The sequence below is a fragment of the Physeter macrocephalus genome, chromosome 9, assembly GCF_002837175.3.
Source record: "Physeter macrocephalus isolate SW-GA chromosome 9, ASM283717v5, whole genome shotgun sequence".
Taxonomy (NCBI): domain Eukaryota; kingdom Metazoa; phylum Chordata; class Mammalia; order Artiodactyla; family Physeteridae; genus Physeter; species Physeter macrocephalus.
Window position 1 is genome coordinate 43,633,291 of NC_041222.1, and position 21,432 is coordinate 43,654,722.

Below are 21,432 nucleotides of genomic sequence, written 5' to 3' on the forward strand. Positions count from 1 at the left end.
ATCCCACATGCCGCGGAGCGGCTGGGCCCGTGAGCCATGGCCGCTGAGCCTGCGCGTCCGGAGCCTGTGCTCCGCAACAGGAGAGGCCCGCGTACCGCACAAAAAAAAAAAAAAAAAAAAAAAAAAAAGAGAATGTGTGCCTTTTAGGATATGTTGACCCAAACTTCTTCTTCAAGGATTATCTCAACTAATAACACAGACTAATGGGACTAAATCCATTTGTTTTTCTCTTCCACATATAAGTTAAATTAAATTTTCTTTGAGCAGAGGGTTAGACAATTTTAAATTTCTGCTTTTTTTTCTCTTAAACATGGTGCCTAGACTTATGGCCAGCCAGGTCCTTCACCTGCAGCAAGATGGAAGACGATGCTTGACAGTAGTAATTCATATTACGAGCCAGTTAGCAAAGTGAAAAGCTGTACCATCCTACTGCTTTCAAGTTCATTTCCAAGTCTGTTAAATCCAGAGAAGCAGCCCTAATAGGAAATACAAGGGAGACAATTACAGATAATTTATTCTGTTCACTTATTCATGTTGTGGAAGGTTTTAGTCCCCAACCTGACTTTCACAGAGGTCATATCTTTTTTACATTGTAAACAATAATAAACAAAATGAGCTATTCACATCTTACATATGTCTCGTGGGTTTTGTATTAAAAAATAACTTTTATTGTATTTTTTATTGCAGGCATAATACATGTTTATTGTTTAAAAACAGAAAATACACATAAGCAATAGGAAGAAAATAAAGATAGTACATAATCCCACCATACAAAGATAACTACTATTAACATTTGCCGTGTATCTATCATCCTTTTAATATGCCTTTATGATTTTTTTACAAAACTGTGTAATACTCTTCGTACTAATTTTTTAAATCAAAAAACTATATTATGGACATCTGATGTCATCAAATATTGTCATATGACACTTTTGATGGTTGCATAGATTCCATTATACAAATGTAATTCACATGCTTTGTTTTAATATTATTTTTGTTGGTAGGTTGAAAAAGTCCTTCAGCAGGGAGAGATTGGAGACTGTGCAGAACCCTACATGGTTATCAAAGAAAGTGATGGTGGAAAGGTATGCTATTTTGAGTATTGCTAAATGGTAACATTTTAGAATAAGCAGATATTTTTCAGAAGTCTCCCATAAAATAGTTAATGGAGTTTAGTCCATAATGTGTCCCCATATGAAGCACTAATAAATTATATTCAAACAAAATAAGGAAGGGAAACTTCATCAATGACAACTTTTTAAAGAAATGAACTATTAAACTCAGCAAACGATGATGTACACACCAATGTCTAATTACAAAACTTGACTAGGGCAAAAACGCGTCCTGTTGTCTTGGTTCTGAGGCCCGGACTCGGTTGGGAGGGCCACAGACACTCCATGAAACTGAATAGTGCCAGAGCTCCCCTAGCTTCCTCCACAGCATGGGCCACCACCCTTTCTGATTTGGATATTTGGACATTAGCTGAGACTGCTGTACATCATAAATTTATTAGTACAACATAGGTACTGAGCCATGAAAAGGACATCTCTTCTCAGCACCCATTTGCAAAAGTTTCCAACATAGTTTTAAAAACATGGCCTTTTTGGAATAAGACTTACCTAACAGCATCCTACTGCAGACTCATAAATTTCAAGTAAGATTTTTTTGAACTCGAGATAACTTGCTTTTTTTAATCTACCTTTTATCCTGAACTTAGAATGATTACCTTGGAAGTGTTGTCAACCTAATAAGGAGGTTGTTAGGAACCCTTATAGATCTTTCTGGAATCTTCCAAGACAACTTTGGAAAAACAGGCTCTCTTAAGAGCTTGATAGATGATGTACAAAACTTTTCATCCCAAGATTCTCTCATGTGAATCCAGTGTAGCTAGCACCTAAAAGAGGTACTTGTTTATTAGGTAGTATAACAAGCCCCAATACTTTTGGGTTTTTTGTTCGCTTGTTTGTTTGTTTGTTTAGCTGAAGGTATATTTAATAATTGAATGTAGGCTTTCTTTAATTCTTTAAATTCCTCCTTTTCTATTCTGTATTTCCTTATCAGTTGGACTTCTGGCCTGAGATGTGTTGTTTTTCTGCCTATTCCGTCTTTTTAATCAGTAGGGTAGGGATTTTGGAGATGGCTGTCATATCCATGGCAGAGGCAGTTGACTTGGTGCTGGTGCCATATTGTTTTTTTTTTTTTAATATATTTATTGGAGTATAATTGCTTTAAAATGTTGTATTAGTTTCTGCTGTACAACAAAGTGAATCAGCTATACGTATACATATATCCCCATATCCCCTCCCTCTTGCGTCTCCCTCCCACTCTCCCTATCCCACCCCTCTAGGTCGTCACAAAGCATTGAGCTGATTTCCCTGTGCTACGCAGCAGCTTCCCACTAGCCATCCATTTTACATTTGGTAGTGTATATATGTCAATGCTACTCTCTCACTTCGTCCCAGCTTCCCCTATCCCCCTATGTCCTCAAGTCCATTCTCTACGTCTGTGTCTTTATTCCTGCCCTACCACTGGGTTCATCAGTACCATTTTTTTACATTCCATATTTGTGAGTGAGCATCGAGTATTTGTTTTTCTCTTTCTGACTTACTTCACTCTGTATGACACACTCTGGGTCCATCCACCTCATTACAAATAAGTCAGTTTTGTTCCTTCTAACAGCTAAGTAATATTCCATTGAATATATGTGCCACATCTTCTTTATCCATTCATCTGTTGATGGACATTTAGGTTGGTTCCATGTCCTGGCTATTGTAAATAGCGCTGCAATGAACATTGTGGTACATGTATCTTTTTGAGTTATGGTTTTCTCAGGGTATATGCCCAGTAGTGGGATTGTTGGGTCATACGGTAGTTCTATTTTTAGTTTTTTAAGGAACCTCCATACTGTTCTCCATAGTGGTTCTATCAATTTTCATTCCCACCAACAATGCAGGAGGGTTCCCTTTTCTCCACACCCTCCCCAGCATTTATTGTTTGTAGATTTGTTGATGAGGGCCATTCTGACCAGTGTGAGGTGATATTTCATTGTGGGTTTGATTTGCATTTCTCTAATGAATAGTGATGTTGAGCATCTTTTCATGTGTTTGTTGGCAATCTGTATGTCTTCTTTGGAGAAATGTCTGTTTAGGTCTTACGCCCATTTTTTGACTGGATCATTTTTTTGATATTGAGCTGCATGAGCTGCTTTGTATATTTTGGAGATTAATCCTTTGTCAGTTGCTTCATTTGCAAATATTTTCTCCCATTCTGAGGGCTGTCTTTTCATCTTGTTTATGGTTTCCTTTGCTCTGCAAAAGCTTTTAAGTTTCAGTAGGTCCCATTTGTTTATTTTTTATTTTATTTCCATTACTCTAGGAGGTGGGTCAAAAAGGATCTGGTTGTGGTTTATGTCATAGAGTGTTCTGCCTATGTTTTCCTCTAAGAGTTTTATAGTGTCTGGCCTTACATTTAGGTCTTTAATCCACTTGGAGTTTATTTTTGTGTATGGTGTTGGGAAGTGTTCTAATTTTATTATTTTACATGTAGCTGTCCAGTTTTCCCAGCACCACTTATTGAAGAGGCTGTCTTGTGAAATATGCCATTGGTAATTTGATAGGGATTGCATTGAATCTGTAGATTGCTTTGGGCAGTGTAGTCGTTTTCACAATGTTGATTCTTCCAATCCAAGAACATGGTATATCTCTCCGTCTGTTTGCATCTGATTTCTTTCATCAGTGTCTTATACTTTTCTGCACAGGTCTTTTGCCTCCTTAGGTAGGTTTATTCTGTTTGTTGCAGTGGTAAATGGGAGTGGTTCCTTAATTTCTCTTTCTGATTTTTTGTTGTTAGTATATAGGAATGAAAAAGATTTCTGTGCGTTAATTTTGTATCCTGCTACTCTACCAGATTCATTGATTAGCTCTAGTAGTTTTCTGGTGGCATCTTCAGGATTTTCTAAGTATAGTATCATGTCGTCTGCAAACAGTGACAGTTTTACTTCTTCTTTTCCGATTTGGATTCCTTTTATTTCTTTTTCTTCTCTGATTGCCATGGATACAACTTCCAAAACTGTGTTGAATAATAGTGGTGAGAATGGGCACCCTTGTCTTGTTCCTGATCTTAGAGGAAATGCTTTCAGTTTTTCACCATTGAGAATGATGTTGTGCCGTATTGTTTGTTTCTGCTGTCTCTTTCCATTTTCCTCTAGAGTAAAGAAAAGATTGAAAAACTAAAACTTCAAGCTGAATCCTTCTGCCAACGTTTGGGGAAATACCGGATGCCCTTTGCCTGGGCTCCCATAAGCTTAGCAAGTTTCTTCAATGTCTCTACCCTCGACAGGGAGGTAACTGATATGGAGTCCACGGTTGGTAAGCTTTTCAACTGTGGTGTGAAGGGAAGGGCTCCCCAATGTACCAACTCTGAGGTCAGCTACTGATTGGTGGGGGGTTGGGGGTGCAGTAAGGTGGGGGGAGTGGGCAGGAAGAAGGAGGTGAATAGGATGAAACATGATTAAGACTGGAATACAAATGCTTGATTGGACAGCGATCCCCAAGACAATTACAATGAACTTTGTGGAGTTTAAATATAGTAAGATTTTTGGTTGGAATTTTCTGTACAGTTTGACACTTTAAAGAGTTAATTTTCAGTGGCCATCTCTTCTTAAAAGTAAAATTCTTGAAAATAACAAGAAAATATAATAATATAATAATATAGTTTATAGTGTGTTAAACAAGGCACCATGGTTGGCTCCAAAATTTAAGAAAAGCAAGGGCTTCGAAGTGAAAAACTCTGGTTTCTAGCAAAATTTCCAGTTCCTTAAAGTTTATTTTGCCAAGGGAAAATGAAAAAAGTGGATGCCAAAAGAATATTTAGTTACTGTTCTGATTTATTTAGCATATTTCTCTTTTTCATTACCTAACCCTTGATCTGAATTATTAATTTCCTCAACAGTTTGGGTATGGAACTATCCAAGAGGGTTACAGAGTTTTTTGCAAGTATATCACCCCTCACCTGTGGCAGAGTTTCTGTTTTTTTAAATGTCTCTGTATCCAGCAAATATTTATGTCTCCAGTCACATTTCTTGGGAAGTTTCTCATGCATTCCTTAGCTCTGCCACTTCTGAAATGTTGCTTTTACCAGAAGAGTGGAGGTAAAGGTATTTTGTTATTGCTGCTGCTATCCTGGAGTTATTGATGCATAATTACCAGTCAGAACTCCCGGGTTATTGCTGATTTATCAAAAACAAATCTCATTTTAGTGCATCCAACATTCACACCACAATACGTGTGTGTGTGTGTGTGTGTGTGTGTGTGTGTGTGTGTGTGTGTGTTTTAATGATAATTTCTATGTAGACCCAGGTAGCCTTATTTGAAAGAGTTCTGCATAAAGCTAAAAGGACACATAAACTAGGTAGTTAAAGCATAGAGCTTGCTGGGTCCTAGTCATCTCTGGGTCAAGGAGAAATTAACCTGACTACAGAGGCTGATATTTAAGAAGTAACCAAAAGATGCAGTGTATTATACTGAGGCAGCATGGCAAGTTTAGGTGACTCAGTGGTAGCAGGAAGCTCCAGTTCAGCATTATGACAAGAATTAAGGGTAAGAGAATGTTCAAAGACAGGGCTGAATTATTACAGTTCTATGCAATTTGACCGTTCACTACAGAACCCCTGAGTTTTGCAGTATAAAAGTAACAAAATCCTCACCTAAATCTCAAAAGGGGTAAGAAATAACTAAGCAGAGTATCAGGGTTCAGGTTTGGGTGTGACTCAGTTCTAATTACCATTAGGCAGGTTGGCCAAGGCAGAAACTCAGTTCTGCTGCCTGGTCCACACAGCAAGAGAAGAAAGCTCAGATACAGGATGTACTCAGGCCGACCTGTATGTAGCACATTTGGGCCACAGTCCCAAATGCCTGCAGGGGCGTTTGAGTACATGCCTCTCCCAATGGAATGTAAATATAAAAATAAAACAAAACTAAACACTGTTGACTAAATAAAGCTTATTATTTAGCCAGACCCTGCTCTGGCTGCAGTTCTGGACTCCTGCTACCTTGATCGCCATGTGAGAGGGCACTGTGGTTGCTCAGGGGCTCCAACTATGATCAGAGTAGGATTAGGGGCTCCAACAGGGGGGTCTAAGAACAGGGATCAGGGGAGGGAAATTATCATGCAAAACAAGAATGGCCGTGTTCAGTGTTCTTCTTCAGTGAGCTTCAACGTATCTTACATATGGTACACTTAATAACTGCTATATAGTCAAACAGAAAGGCAAACTTTAGAATGACAATTGTTTTCCTTAAAGGGAAAGGCTCTGTGGGTGAGCGGAAAACTTTGTCCCAATCTCGAAGACTTTCTGAAAGAGCCTTCTCCTTGGAGGAAAATGGGGTTGGATCCAACTTCAAGACCTTGACCATTAACAGCTTTTTCAAGCAGGTATCTCTTCATGTTACAGTGTGTCTGGCTTTGTCCCCTCACAATGGCATGAGTGCTGGAGCCCAGAGGGGGAGTATATGTAGTGACTAAGAGAACAAGTTAGTCAACCTCACCAAGCCTCGGTTTCATTATCTGCAAAACAGTGATGATGGCACTTGCTTGATGTGGCTTTTGGGAGGGTTCGATGACATGAGACATGTGAAGCTCTTCTCAGAGTGCCTGGGACATAACAAGTGCTAAATGAATGGTAGCCCTTTTAATTGAGAGAAGGACTGGTTCCCATTAATACAAACTATCCTCTTTGAACTATCATGGTCAATTCATTTATTAGGCTATGAAAACAGTCTGGCTAAAATATCCATTACCCCTTTGGCTTGGGGTTTCTTGGCCTAGATGTTGTCCATCTCACCCCTTTTCCACGTGAAGGCTTTCTAGAGCTGCCTGCTTCCTCACAGAGTGTGACCATTACAGATGGTGCTCTTTATTAGCTCAGAAATCATTGAGACTACTTAAAGATGAAGAATTTCCTAGCGTAATCAAATTCATAGAGGCAGAAGGTGGAATGAGAGAAAGTAGAATGATGGTGGCTAGGGGCTGCAGGAAGGGGGAAATGGGGAGCTGTTTAACGGGTATAGAGTTTCAGTTTTGCAAACTGAAAGCATTCTGGAGATCGTTTGCACAACAAAGTGAATGTACTTAACACTACTGAACTGTATACTCAAAAATGGTTAAGATGGTAAATTTTACGTGATATGTATTTTACTACCAAAAAAAACCAACTTGACTTATACTTGGTTTGACTCTGTTTTGGAAAATTTTCTGCAGCTCAAGCAGTTCTCATGGGGCATGTCAAGGGGTTATGTTAACAAACTGAAATGCAGAAGAGATACTAAGCGTTCTGTGTGCCATACCTCATGATAGAGATTGCAGGGGACCGAAAGGGTTTCCATTTGGGAAATACTCCTTCCAATTGTATTGCCTTGGGGAGCAAGGCCCTTGACTAAATAAGCCAAAGTTTTCTCATCTGTACTTAGGAATAGGACACACCTACCTAACCTACCTACCTACCTACCTTCCTTACTGGGCTGCTGTAAGGATCAGAGCTCATGCACACGTATCCCTCAGCAGCATGCCTGTCCCACATACACGCATGGAGTGTAGTATGTGTGCTTAGCCTTCTTAGTCAAGACAAATGTGAAGAATATGAGGATAGGAAAAAGATGGAAAGATGCTTTCTCCATCTTCAAATCTTTGAAGAAAACTTTTTTTTTTTGAAGAAAACTTTTATTCTGTTTTGTTCCAGGGAGTAAACAAGTATCAGTGGGTTTAAGTTATAGGGGGAGGACCTTTTGGCCTGGATTACTAATGGTCAAAAAGCCTTCCTCGGGAATGCAGTAAAATCCCCATCCCCAGGAGGATTGAAGAGGCTGAGAGAGTCAGAGTGGTAGAGAAAGAATATTTGACAAGAGGTTGACTAAAAGATTTCAGAGTTGCCTCATATCTATGAAAGGCCCGTTACAATAATACTTAAAGATAAAAATCTTCTGAGAAGCCTTTGGTCCCGACCCCAGCAATGTATGGTGCATCTACACTAACCCTGACTTCTCTCTTGGCAGGAGGGAGATCGCCTTAGTGATGAAGACTTATTCAAGTTTTTAGCTGACTACAAAAGATCTTCATCCCTACAGAGAAGAGTCAAGTCAATTCCAGGTGTGGATGGCTTGTCTTTATCCTCTTTGTTGTGCCAGAGCCATTTATGATTAGACACATTATTCATGTAATGCTGCAATTTTTTGTCAAGTGAAATATAGGATTTTGTATTGGGAGTTAAGGTCTGGGTTTTTTTTTGGCCAATCTGTTAATGTTTTCTATTTTTATTAAAGGACTGATTCTGTAAATAAACATCATGCTTTATATTTGATTGTTCACTCAGAAAGTCAGATAATTGTTTGAAGAGAGGAGCCTCTTTTATCATATTGTATGGAACTCTTAACATGAGAAAAAGTGAAAGTGAAATGCTTTGGTAGAAGGTGAGGGCGAACCCTCCTTATGCTCAGCTTAACAGCCCCTGAGGCACTTCTGCAGCCCCCTGGGGTACCAGGGAAACTAGTTTGAAAACCACCAATATTTAGTGCTTGTAATGAGAGAAATTACTGAACTATATACTTATGGTGTGGTAGTTCTGGAAGGGACTTTAAAGATCCTCTAATGTGTTCTTACTCATTTTACAGTTTCTTGCTTTTTAAATTCTAGAAACTAAATCTCAAAAATTGTCATGACATGCTTTTTCTCAAACTATGGGAAATTAACTGGGTATTCCAAAAAGCTTATACTCAACACAACTTATCCTCATTTCCATAGAAGAAATATAGTACAGCAGTCTTTCTTGACTCCCTCGTATATAACGTCTTTACTAAGACAGTCCTATTTTCTTTCTTTAGGCTTTCTCAAACTGGAGATTTCTCTGGCTCCAGAGACAACCAGTTGCTGTCTGACTCCTGAAATGCTTCCAGTGAGACCCTTTCCTGAAAACCGGGGACGTCCACACAAAGAGATTTTGGAATTTCCGATCCGAGAAGTGTATGTCCCTCATACTGTGTACAGGTAAGAAACAAAGGCTCTTGGAAAATTATTGAACCAAAAATTTGAGCCTTGTTTGGGTAATGCTTTCATCATCCTTTGACCTATTTTCCTGCTTCCTAAGTTTTGGGGAAAATGAAATATGATGTTTACAAAACTACAGATAATTACTTTTTAAGATCAATTTTTAAAGATGATTTATCACATTTTTTTTCACAAGAAAATGTTACTTCAGTCATAACTGGAATGTAGAATTATAGTGGACATATTCCTTCTAGAAACAAAAAAATCCTCCTAGTCATTACCTTGGTTTTCCTATAGGCAGAAGGACATTTTAGGGAAAGAGCAATGACTAAAAGAGTTCTGGTTGTCTAAAAGCCAGGTTTTTAGCTCAAGACCAGCTCTGTCAATAGAATTTAGAGGAATGGTAGAAATGTTCTAAATGTGTGCTGCCCAATAAAATAGACACTATAGCCACATGTGGCCCTTCAGCCTTTGAAATGTGGCTAGTGCAGTGTAGGGACTGAACTTTTCATTTTATTTAACTTTAATTAATTTGAATTCAAATTCAAGTAGCTATATGTGGCTGGTGGCTACCATATTGGATAGCATGGAACTACACAGTAAAGGCCTAAAAGGTTAGGTTGCCTCAGTTTCTTGGAGGCCCTTTGCATGGGGGCTCAGAGGGAGCTTGTCAACATCCATCTGCCAAAAGCACTGCTGATCATATACTTTTATTTTTTATTTTGAGAAGATTTTTTTTAATGCAGAGAAGAAAGTTATAATAAGCACCTTTTCTCCAGCATCTAGAAATGACATTTTGTTGTTATGTGTGTGTATATAAATATAAATATTAAAAAAAAAAAAAATATATATATATATATATATATACACATACACACAAACAATCATACTGGTTAAGTTGAAGTCTCCTTTATCCCCAGTCTCCAATTACAGACCCCTACCCTGCCTCTCACATCACATTGTCATGAACTTACATAGGTCCTTTCTATTTTCCCTGGTTTTACACACACACACAGAGTCATGTATTATGAATCTGTGAACACTGAATGGTATTTTATTTTATTTTATTTTATTTTTTTATTTTATTTATTTATTATCGGCTGTGTTGGGTCTTCGGTGCTGCGCACGGGCTTTCTCTAGTTGTGGTGAGCGGGGGCTACTCTTCGTTGCTGTGCTCAGGCTTCTCATTGCGGTGGCTTCTCTTGTTGCCGAGCACGGGCTCTAGGCACGTGGGGTTCAGTAGTTGTGGCCTGCGGGCTCTAGAGCGCAGGCTCGGTAGTTGTGGCGCCCGGGCTTAGTTGCTCCGCGGCATGTGGGATCTTCCTGGACCAGGGCTCGAACCCGTGTCCCCTGCATTGGCAGGCAGACTCTCAACCACTGCACCACCAGGGAAGCCCTGAGTGGTATTATTTTTATATTCATTTAAAATGGATGTAAATGGCTTCATACTCTATGTGTTATACTGTACTACTGTACTTTTCATCCAACAGTATGATTTTTTTTCTTTTTTGTTTGAGTATTGTGGACTCATGAATTTTATTGATTCAGCATGTTACACTCAGTAGCAGTCATTATTCTTTTTTAGTTACTCAGATTTTCACAAATGTAACCAATGGGAATTCCTTAATAGCTTGTATTTTAGAAATACTGATTTATATAGAGCTTTGCTATTCTTTTAAACTGCTATTTAGTGTTCCTTTCTGTGAAGAGGCCATACTTTATTTATCTATTTCCTATTTTTCTATTGATAGATATTTATATTTTTTTCAATGTTGGGCTTTTATAAACACTGTGCAGTGAGAATTTTTGTCTTTGTCTCTGTGCACATATGTGAAAGTTTCCCTAAGCAATATGCCTAGAAATAAAATTATTGGGTCACAGTGGTATATATTTTCAGTTTTATTTATACCACCACTTATTTCCAAAATTGTGTCAGTTTGCAGTCCTTCCAGCAATGTAAGAGAGTTCTGATTCCCCCAGATCCTCACTCATACTTTCCATTGTGATGTTTGGGTATGTGGGACTGAAATATAAAGAATTTCAGAACTCACCTAATCTAAGTACCTCTACCCCTCACGTTTTCAGATGTATAAAATTGAGACCCAGACAGGATAAGTGAGTGGTTTGTTGATGTCAAAAAATGGCAGTGAGTAAAACAACAAGGTTTTACTGTGTAGCACAGGGAACTATATTCAATATCTTGTGATAAACTAAAATGGAAAAGAATCATAGAAAAAGAATGTAGAATCTAAAAAATGGGTACAAATGAACTTATGTACAAAACAGAAGTAGAGTCACAGATGTAGAAAACAAACTTATGGTTACCAGAGGATCAGGGGAAGGGATAAATCTGGAGATTGGGATTGACATATACACACTACTATATGTAAAATAGATAACTAATAAGAGCCTACTGTATAGCACAGTAAACTCTAGTCAATACTCTGTAATGGCCTATATGGGAAAAGAATCTAAAAAAAAGAGTGGATATATGTGTATGTATAACTGATTCAGTTTGCTGTACATCTGAAACTAACACATTATAAATCAACTATACTCCAATAAAAATTTAAAAAGAAAAAAGTATATAGATATATATACATGTATATATGTATAACCGAATCACTTTGCTGTATACCTGAAACTAACACAATATTGTAAATCAACTATACTTCAATTTTAAAAAATGGCAGTGAGAAGTACGACCAACCATTCATACAGTTAGAAGTGCACCTCTTCCTTTCAAAATTGAAGTACACATGCATTTCCCCCATTCAATCCTTTCTGAAGCAGTTCTTGGTTTTCTCTTCTCACTCCTAAATACAAAGTCAGCCAAGTCTCCCTCCTAGATAAGTAAGCATTCCTAGGATGCAGTAGTTTCCATCCTCCATTCCCTAGAGGGAGATGAAGACATGAAAATGTTTGCTTATGGATGCTGTGTATCTTTTTAGAAACCCTATCCTATAATTGGCAAAAAGAATGCTCTTGGCATTGGAATAAACTTGCACCAAATGAATTCTATAGTTATTCAACTTCCCCTAGCTTTTAATCACCCGTGGGAGGCATTTACAACTCTCTCTACTCCTTGCTGCAAACATTATCCCTTAATTACATCACAGCGGGACTCAGAATGCGTTAGTGCACCTACTGATTCAGAAATGTAGGAGTGCTGAGGAGGACAAGTTTGAACGGATTACTATGGACCCAACTTGGCATCATGAGAAACAGACCCACAAGTGCAAAGTGAATATTCTTTAGCTGTTCTGTACACTGTAGAAATGCCAAGGCCACCCCATTAAAAATCAGGTCTCTTCTCTTAGGAATGATAGAAGACAATACTTTCCTCCAGCTTTGGTCTTCTGTCTTCTCTTGGCTCCCAGGCCACCATATTTTATAGCTTGTTTAAGGGAGGAGAGTTGTGGTGAACTTGGTTCAGAATCTTACTATGTGAAAATGTCAAGGAATTGAGAGGACATTTTGTCTAAATTTCTCATGCTGTTGTTAAATTGTTAAGTGTTTCTTCTCCAGGCCTCATATGCTTTGTAGTGGTTTTGATTAGGCTGGTCTGGACAGTAACCCAGTCCTAGACTAATTCTCCCCTTTTCTCCACCACCACTCCCATTTCACAAAACGGAAATGGAAGACTCAAGTCAGGTCCGAACCCCAGGTCAAATTGGGAAGTTGACTCAGTTTACCCTTGGTGACCTCATCTTCTCATTTTTGTCAAAACTTGTAACCTCTTGACTTTTCTGTCCCCTCCTCTCCAAATCAAAGTCTCCTTTCAAGCAAAGGTCTCTAAACCTCTTTACATTATGGTACCAATAACAGGTGAGGTCTAAAGTCTTATCTTTCCCAAGAATATTATTTCAGTAGGGACAGCAGTTCCTGTTTCTTTTAGAAAAGTTTTCCTTTGACTGAGTTGAATTCTGGACATCATTCTAAGGGTTTGGCATGTAGGGTAACTTTTCATGTTGACCTTGCTATTTCTATGTCTCTAATTCTGGCCATATCCCTTTAAGGAAATCAAATAAATGAAAATTAAGATTTACAGAGAAGATAAATTTAGGGATAATTCTTTGTTTGATAGCAGACTCACCTCATAAATTTGAAATATGGCTTGACATAAAAAATTGATCTACCTGGAACTTGTGGAGAATATGTCTATTGGGCCAAACAAGGAATGCCTACAGTGACAAAGCCAGGATTCAGATTTCCAATTTGTGTATCTTTCACATAAACTTCAGAGCTCCCTTGAGTGGAGGGAACTATTACACGGACAAATGGCAGGTGTTTTCTGGCCTTGAGTGTCAGATGTGGCCAGAGTCCTGCTTTACAGGATTGTCATATGGGTGGGGTTTCAGTTTAATACCATATGAATAGCACTCAGGTTCTTTACCTCTCTTAAAGAGCAGCTGCCATGGAGCCTCAGATAAAATTGGCCCGGGATAGGCTGAGCTGCCTTCCTGCCCTCAGTCTCTCCGTCCTCCGATCTCTTCAGGTGCCTCCTTTGACAGCCTTGCCGCTTCAGGTGCCCTCAGCTGGGGTCACTGTGTTGCCCACAGGGGCACCATTCATACTGTATTCTCTGTGGATGCTGCCTGACGCCTCTACCTTAATTCAACTCACTTTGGGGAGTAATCTAGATCGGTTACAAAAGAACTGGGCCTGGCTGAGGAAGTATCCCCATGAACCAATGAGAGGGTTGGTCACTCATAAGACAAACACTCACTTTGAGGGAAGAGACGAACTTCTAGAGCCAGAAGTACTCATTCTAGGAATGGCGAGCATCTCCCCAACCAGGGGCTTGGGCCTCTGCAGTGCTGTTGGCAGCCTGTGTGTGTGAGAGGCGTGGAGTCAGACAAGTATGCCGAAGCAGACCCAGGCAAGAGCTATTTCAAAATCACAAGCAGGGGCTTCCCTGGTGGCGCAGTGGTTGAGAATCCGCCTGCCGATGCAGGGGACACGGGTTCGTGCCCCGATCCGGGAAGATCCCACATGCCGCGGAGCGGCTGGGCCCGTGAGCCGTGGCCGCTGAGCCTGCGCGTCCGGAGCCTGTAATTTAAAAAGAAAAAAGTATATAGATATATATACATGTATATATGTATAACCGAATCACTTTGCTGTATACCTGAAACTAACACAATATTGTAAATCAACTATACTTCAATTTTAAAAAATGGCAGTGAGAAGTACGACCAACCATTCATACAGTTAGAAGTGCACCTCTTCCTTTCAAAATTGAAGTACACATGCATTTCCCCCATTCAATCCTTTCTGAAGCAGTTCTTGGTTTTCTCTTCTCACTCCTAAATACAAAGTCAGCCAAGTCTCCCTCCTAGATAAGTAAGCATTCCTAGGATGCAGTAGTTTCCATCCTCCATTCCCTAGAGGGAGATGAAGACATGAAAATGTTTGCTTATGGATGCTGTGTATCTTTTTAGAAACCCTATCCTATAATTGGCAAAAAGAATGCTCTTGGCATTGGAATAAACTTGCACCAAATGAATTCTATAGTTATTCAACTTCCCCTAGCTTTTAATCACCCGTGGGAGGCATTTACAACTCTCTCTACTCCTTGCTGCAAACATTATCCCTTAATTACATCACAGCGGGACTCAGAATGCGTTAGTGCACCTACTGATTCAGAAATGTAGGAGTGCTGAGGAGGACAAGTTTGAACGGATTACTATGGACCCAACTTGGCATCATGAGAAACAGACCCACAAGTGCAAAGTGAATATTCTTTAGCTGTTCTGTACACTGTAGAAATGCCAAGGCCACCCCATTAAAAATCAGGTCTCTTCTCTTAGGAATGATAGAAGACAATACTTTCCTCCAGCTTTGGTCTTCTGTCTTCTCTTGGCTCCCAGGCCACCATATTTTATAGCTTGTTTAAGGGAGGAGAGTTGTGGTGAACTTGGTTCAGAATCTTACTATGTGAAAATGTCAAGGAATTGAGAGGACATTTTGTCTAAATTTCTCATGCTGTTGTTAAATTGTTAAGTGTTTCTTCTCCAGGCCTCATATGCTTTGTAGTGGTTTTGATTAGGCTGGTCTGGACAGTAACCCAGTCCTAGACTAATTCTCCCCTTTTCTCCACCACCACTCCCATTTCACAAAACGGAAATGGAAGACTCAAGTCAGGTCCGAACCCCAGGTCAAATTGGGAAGTTGACTCAGTTTACCCTTGGTGACCTCATCTTCTCATTTTTGTCAAAACTTGTAACCTCTTGACTTTTCTGTCCCCTCCTCTCCAAATCAAAGTCTCCTTTCAAGCAAAGGTCTCTAAACCTCTTTACATTATGGTACCAATAACAGGTGAGGTCTAAAGTCTTATCTTTCCCAAGAATATTATTTCAGTAGGGACAGCAGTTCCTGTTTCTTTTAGAAAAGTTTTCCTTTGACTGAGTTGAATTCTGGACATCATTCTAAGGGTTTGGCATGTAGGGTAACTTTTCATGTTGACCTTGCTATTTCTATGTCTCTAATTCTGGCCATATCCCTTTAAGGAAATCAAATAAATGAAAATTAAGATTTACAGAGAAGATAAATTTAGGGATAATTCTTTGTTTGATAGCAGACTCACCTCATAAATTTGAAATATGGCTTGACATAAAAAATTGACCTACCTGGAACTTGTGGAGAATATGTCTATTGGGCCAAACAAGGAATGCCTACAGTGACAAAGCCAGGATTCAGATTTCCAATTTGTGTATCTTTCACATAAACTTCAGAGCTCCCTTGAGTGGAGGGAACTATTACACGGACAAATGGCAGGTGTTTTCTGGCCTTGAGTGTCAGATGTGGCCAGAGTCCTGCTTTACAGGATTGTCATATGGGTGGGGTTTCAGTTTAATACCATATGAATAGCACTCAGGTTCTTTACCTCTCTTAAAGAGCAGCTGCCATGGAGCCTCAGATAAAATTGGCCCGGGATAGGCTGAGCTGCCTTCCTGCCCTCAGTCTCTCCGTCCTCCGATCTCTTCAGGTGCCTCCTTTGACAGCCTTGCCGCTTCAGGTGCCCTCAGCTGGGGTCACTGTGTTGCCCACAGGGGCACCATTCATACTGTATTCTCTGTGGATGCTGCCTGACGCCTCTACCTTAATTCAACTCACTTTGGGGAGTAATCTAGATCGGTTACAAAAGAACTGGGCCTGGCTGAGGAAGTATCCCCATGAACCAATGAGAGGGTTGGTCACTCATAAGACAAACACTCACTTTGAGGGAAGAGACGAACTTCTAGAGCCAGAAGTACTCATTCTAGGAATGGCGAGCATCTCCCCAACCAGGGGCTTGGGCCTCTGCAGTGCTGTTGGCAGCCTGTGTGTGTGAGAGGCGTGGAGTCAGACAAGTATGCCGAAGCAGACCCAGGCAAGAGCTATTTCAAAATCACAAGCAGGGGCTTCCCTGGTGGCGCAGTGGTTGAGAATCCGCCTGCCGATGCAGGGGACACGGGTTCGTGCCCCGATCCGGGAAGATCCCACATGCCGCGGAGCGGCTGGGCCCGTGAGCCGTGGCCGCTGAGCCTGCGCGTCCGGAGCCTGTGCTCCGCAACGGGAGGGGCCACAAGAGTGAGAGGCCCGCGTACCGAAGAAAAAAAAAAAATCACAAGCAGAAGGACGGTCATTCCGAAAGCGGAGCAGAACAGCTGGAAAAATTAGGTCGATAAACAGGATTATCCGACGCTGAGTATGGCATTCTTTTCTCCATGCCCAGATTTTAAAAATACTGGTTGTTAGCCCAAGAACACGTTTGAACCAACTCCTGGCTGATTTTCCATGTGGCCCAGCAGCTGGTAATGGAGACTCCAGCTGCCTTCTCGTGGGGGCAGAATGAAAACAATGCGGCCTGGGGCCAAGGTCCAGCGAGACCTTTAAGGGCTTTTTATCCTGTGGCAGTTACGGGAGTTTGCCGGGAGATCACAGGCGCTGAGGTTGTAATGAGCTTGTTAAGCTCCTTGCCGTCCCTGTAACTGGTGATTACATTAGAGAAATCCACATAAAGTGCGTTTTCATCTCTCATCCCAGCCCCCAAGAGCCTCTGAGTTCGTTTTATCCAATTATCAGACTCACTGTGGACAACTGTGCTTGCTGTGAACAACCATATCAGTTAGAACATGATTTCTTTGATGGATAATTAGCTGTTTTCAGGCTGCCTCCTATTTAGCTGAATGTTCTCAGACCAGAAGTCTGCATTCTGGTCTAACAGGGAGGTGCCTTTCGTATCACAATGGCGTTTTGAGGAACACTGCCAGGCTTGCATCCTACAGGGGCAAAAAGCACGGCATAGGATAAATGTGCAAGCTGGTCTTGAATGACTGTCTGGAAGTTATAATTTAGTGAATAGCCTTTCTAAGGAATAAACCAGAAATAATTCTGGGTGACATGATTAGGAAGGAGTCAGGGCATGGACAATGGAAGGTATCCTTGAGAGGAACTTTCTTTTTGTCCAATCTGAGCCCAGTTGTCTCTCCATCCAGAGTGGATCTGTTCAGTGTTGGGGGTGTGATGGGGGAGGGGAAGAAGGGTAGTGTGCCTCAGAGTTCATTGTAGAGCTTTGTAAAAATGCAAGTGTCCAGCCCTACCTGGAGACTCCCATTCAGGAGGCCTGGGGTAGGGTCTTAAGGGTACGACGACACGCTTCCTTGAGGATCAAAGCCTCTCCCTCCCTTTCATGGTCCGTCTTAATGAGTTCCTCTACTCATTGGAGTCATCCAAAGTCCACAGTGACGCAAGCCACGGGAAACTCAGGGGAAAGAGCCTTGCAACTTAACCCCTCTGACCTGGAAAGCAATCCTGTCGTATGCCAGGATACCAGGTGAAATGGATATGGCGAAGAGCAAGTATTCAATACTTGTCTATCAGGAATCTACAACACCCAGAAAACCTCTCCGTGTGAGGACGATGTTTTTTTTACGGCGTAATGCTCCTCAATGCTGTTAGTACTCCAGGGTTATTGCTAATTAATGATTAGTAGTTTATGATGTGATTGACCCTGGTCTAAATCACCACAAAACAATGCCTTACTTAAATAACTATTCCAAATAATAACTCCCCATTCTTATTTGTTTCTTTGAATTTTATTTATTTTGGAATAGGTATCCTATTCTAATATTTCAATATTTTAAAAGTACGTAAGTGCACAGTGAAAATTCTCCCTACCATGCCTGACATCCAACTGTAGATTACCCTCCTTGGAGACAGTCTTAAAATATATATATATTTACGCACACACGCGCGCACACACACACACACGTATTTTATTTTCTTCATTTTATTCCACAAATACTGAGTGCCTGCAACATGCCAGGCCCTTTTCTAGACACTGGAGAAATACTAGTGAACAAAACAGATGAAAATCATGTATATTTCACAGCTCTGTCCTATTTTTGACAATTGGAGACAGCCATCTTTTATCAGTTTCTTGTTTATCCTTCCAGAAATAAACTATGTTTGTACAAACCAATACAACCCTGCACTTTTCCTTTCAGAGTGCAAGTAGAGCATAATCCTCACACTGTCCTGCACTTTGATTTCTCATTGAACACTATATTATGGAGAGCGCTTCTATATGAATACAGAGTGGTCTCGTGCTTTTTTTACACCTGCACTGAATCTCATTATATGGCTGTATCATAATTCATTTAACCCCAGACAAATGAGCATATAAGATGTTGCCAATCTTTTAACATTACCAATGATGTTAAAATGAAGAATCTTATATAACCTTTCACACATGTACAAGCATATGGTATAAATTCCTACTTTTCACCCTTTAAAGGAGTGTTTAAAGAACTGTGGTTAAGTATAAGACAGCCCTGAAGCTCAGTCCTGGGTCTTCCTAGACTCAGTGAGCAGTTGTTTGTGGAACATGAAGCTTATTATAAACAAACACTTTATTTAGGAATAGCAGTGACATCCCAGGCAAAATCTAATAAGTTAAATTAGCCCAGTAATGGAGACAAAGGCAAAGTGCATTCCTGGTGCCAAAATTACCCAGATAATTAAGTTCCTGTACTTGTCTTTGCTCTGGCAAGTTGCTCTCAATAATAAATCAGGAACGCAATCCTCACTTTCCTCCAAAATTCAGTGGTCCTTCCTCTTTTTAGAAGGATGAAAAACTCAGGAGGGAACAAGTTACCTAAGATTTCTTAGCAGCAAGGGCAGGTTTTGCGAAGCTCCCCTTCCAGTACAACATGTAGCCACTTGAGGGCACAATTTGCTCACTTTCTAGATTCAGAAGCAGCTAGGTATCTTTCCATTTCTAAGCAGATGGAGTCGTGATTTATTAAAGGCAAACATGCATTGTATTTTTTGGCCTTGAAGCGCAGGACCAAGAAAAACGGGGAAAGTATTCCAGTGTCCCAAGAGATCACTGTTGGCACTTTTTGCAAAGGATTTTCTTTTACCCTGTCAGCTTCTGCCTTCTTTCATCAGTTAAGTCAGGACCTTAGAAATCTGTCACTTTGTTGAAAGATGTGGTGGAGAGGAGGATGGAGAAATGTATCCTGTGGTCTAGAGAGACAGCAAAATCTTGTTTTGGGGGTGTATTGCTCACTATACATTTTTACACATTCACCAATCCTGCCTCAAATACAAAAGTAAAAGAATGTGGTTTGGCAGTAATGAAATAGTGTTAAGGAGGTTCTGTGTACATTAAGTACAAGTCACAACCCCTCACTAGTCTCTATTTTATACTCATTCCCTTTGAGTCCATCATGCTTTAGTGTTACTGCCTGTAAACAACTTTCCTAACCAAAAATCCTGCTCTGTCCACGTATTGGGGGTGAATGTCATTTTTTTCCCCAGAGATCCTTTACGTAGATTCCAGCAGTAAGGTTCGTGAAGCATCCTGTTTTTACATGGGGTGGAAATGTAAGGTTGGTGGGGGCAGAAGCAACAGAGAAATGGTGATGAAAATGCGGCAAATCTGGGCCTGCATTTGATGATGATGATGAATAGTTTGCCTAGATTAGAAGGAGCTTCCTAAAATTCAGAAAGCCTTCTGTCTTTGATTTCTCTACTTCTGTTAGTTTTTTAAATTGTTATTTTAAAATTAGTTCTTTGAAGTGGCTTTGTCTTCTGATGAGATATCCTTCGGGGAATTGTTCCCTCTTATTTCTTTTACCATTTAGGGGGGAAAAAATCTCTACTTTTTAGCTTCTCATTCTTTGTTCTGACTTTACTGTATACTTTAAAGATCCACTCTTCCCATGAAGTGTTTGGCCATCTCTGAAGGATAGGTGTTTTAATAACTCTCCAGTAATGGGTGTCCTATGGTTTTAAGGACTCAGATACGCTGCCCTTTGCCCCTCTCTGCTGAAGTCAGAATGCCCTGGGTCGAAATATTAGATGCTGTGTCTGTCTTCCCAGGGTAAAAGTGGGTTTTGGGGTGAGGACAATGCAGGCTAGCCCAACAGCACAAAGTAAAATAGAACTAGGAGGGGGGGGACTGAGTTTTGACTCAGTGTAAGAAAGTAATCTTTAAAAAGCCATGAAAAAAAAAAAAAGCCATGGCTTATCAGTCACATATCATGTACCTTTTATAATTAAAAAATGAATTTCATTTATCCACTGGCCTAAACTATAACTTCCAAAACTGTGCTGTTCCACCTCACTTGTTTAATGTTCTTTGTTTGACAACCTTCAGAATGTAAACTGAGATCCATGCAATGGTTCAGAAATAGAAATATTACAGTTTAATAAAGATAAAAGTAGAGGAGCTCAATTTAATGGCTCATTTTAATGATTTTAAAGAGATTTCCATGCCTAGACTAATAATTATATATTTAGCAATAAGAACATCTCAAAGCCCATTTCTCATCTTTTCCTGGAGTTACATTTTTTATTTTTATTTATTAATTTATTTAAAGGGAACATGCTTTTTTATTGAAGTATAGGTGTTTTACAATATTATATTAGTTTCAGGCTCTGAGCATAAGAGCCCAGAGAGGGATACACTTCTTTTATATTCTCTCTAATGTCTTCTCCCAGAGTTGAGTTGAAATGAAACCAACTCTAGCACAAAAATCCGAAATCCGTATCCCAGCCAGCAGCCAACAAAGTGCTGCCTCTTTGTGTTTCTAGGTCAGGGAGAAGTAAAGTCTGTAACAATGACTGTTACTCAACCTTCCAAATGGTCTGGCAATGGCACAGCCCCCTGTGGACTTGTCGCTCTGGTGTGAGTGTGGGCAGTGAGAACTCTTCCCCTCTCCTTCTTCCTCACCCTCTGTCATAGAGCAGGATACTTGTCCTTTGAAAATCTCACCAACTGAGCAATACTTGTCACCCTACGAATAAAGTTGATGCAAACACCTAATTTTTTTTTTTTTTTTTTTTTTTTTTTTTTTTTTTTTTTTTTTTTTTTTTTGCGGTACGCGGGCCTCTCACTGTTGT

General features: G+C 40.1%; 1 protein-coding gene across 3 annotated transcripts in view; it reads left to right on the forward strand.

Annotated features, from left to right (window-relative positions):
* DOCK8 (dedicator of cytokinesis 8) overlaps window positions 1-21,432 on the forward strand; it is a 227,161-nt gene that overhangs the window by 99,601 nt on the left and 106,128 nt on the right. For all 3 annotated transcript variants that reach the window (XR_008618228.1, XM_024126730.3, XM_007129204.3), the window contains 5 exons: window positions 1,005-1,085; window positions 4,208-4,367; window positions 6,302-6,432; window positions 8,049-8,142; window positions 8,874-9,036. Coding sequence is in view for 2 of the 3 variants with exons in the window: in XM_024126730.3 (XP_023982498.1) it covers window positions 1,005-1,085; window positions 4,208-4,367; window positions 6,302-6,432; window positions 8,049-8,142; window positions 8,874-9,036 (629 nt within the window). In the remaining variant the exon portion in view is untranslated. The remainder of the gene's footprint in view (window positions 1-1,004; window positions 1,086-4,207; window positions 4,368-6,301; window positions 6,433-8,048; window positions 8,143-8,873; window positions 9,037-21,432) is intronic.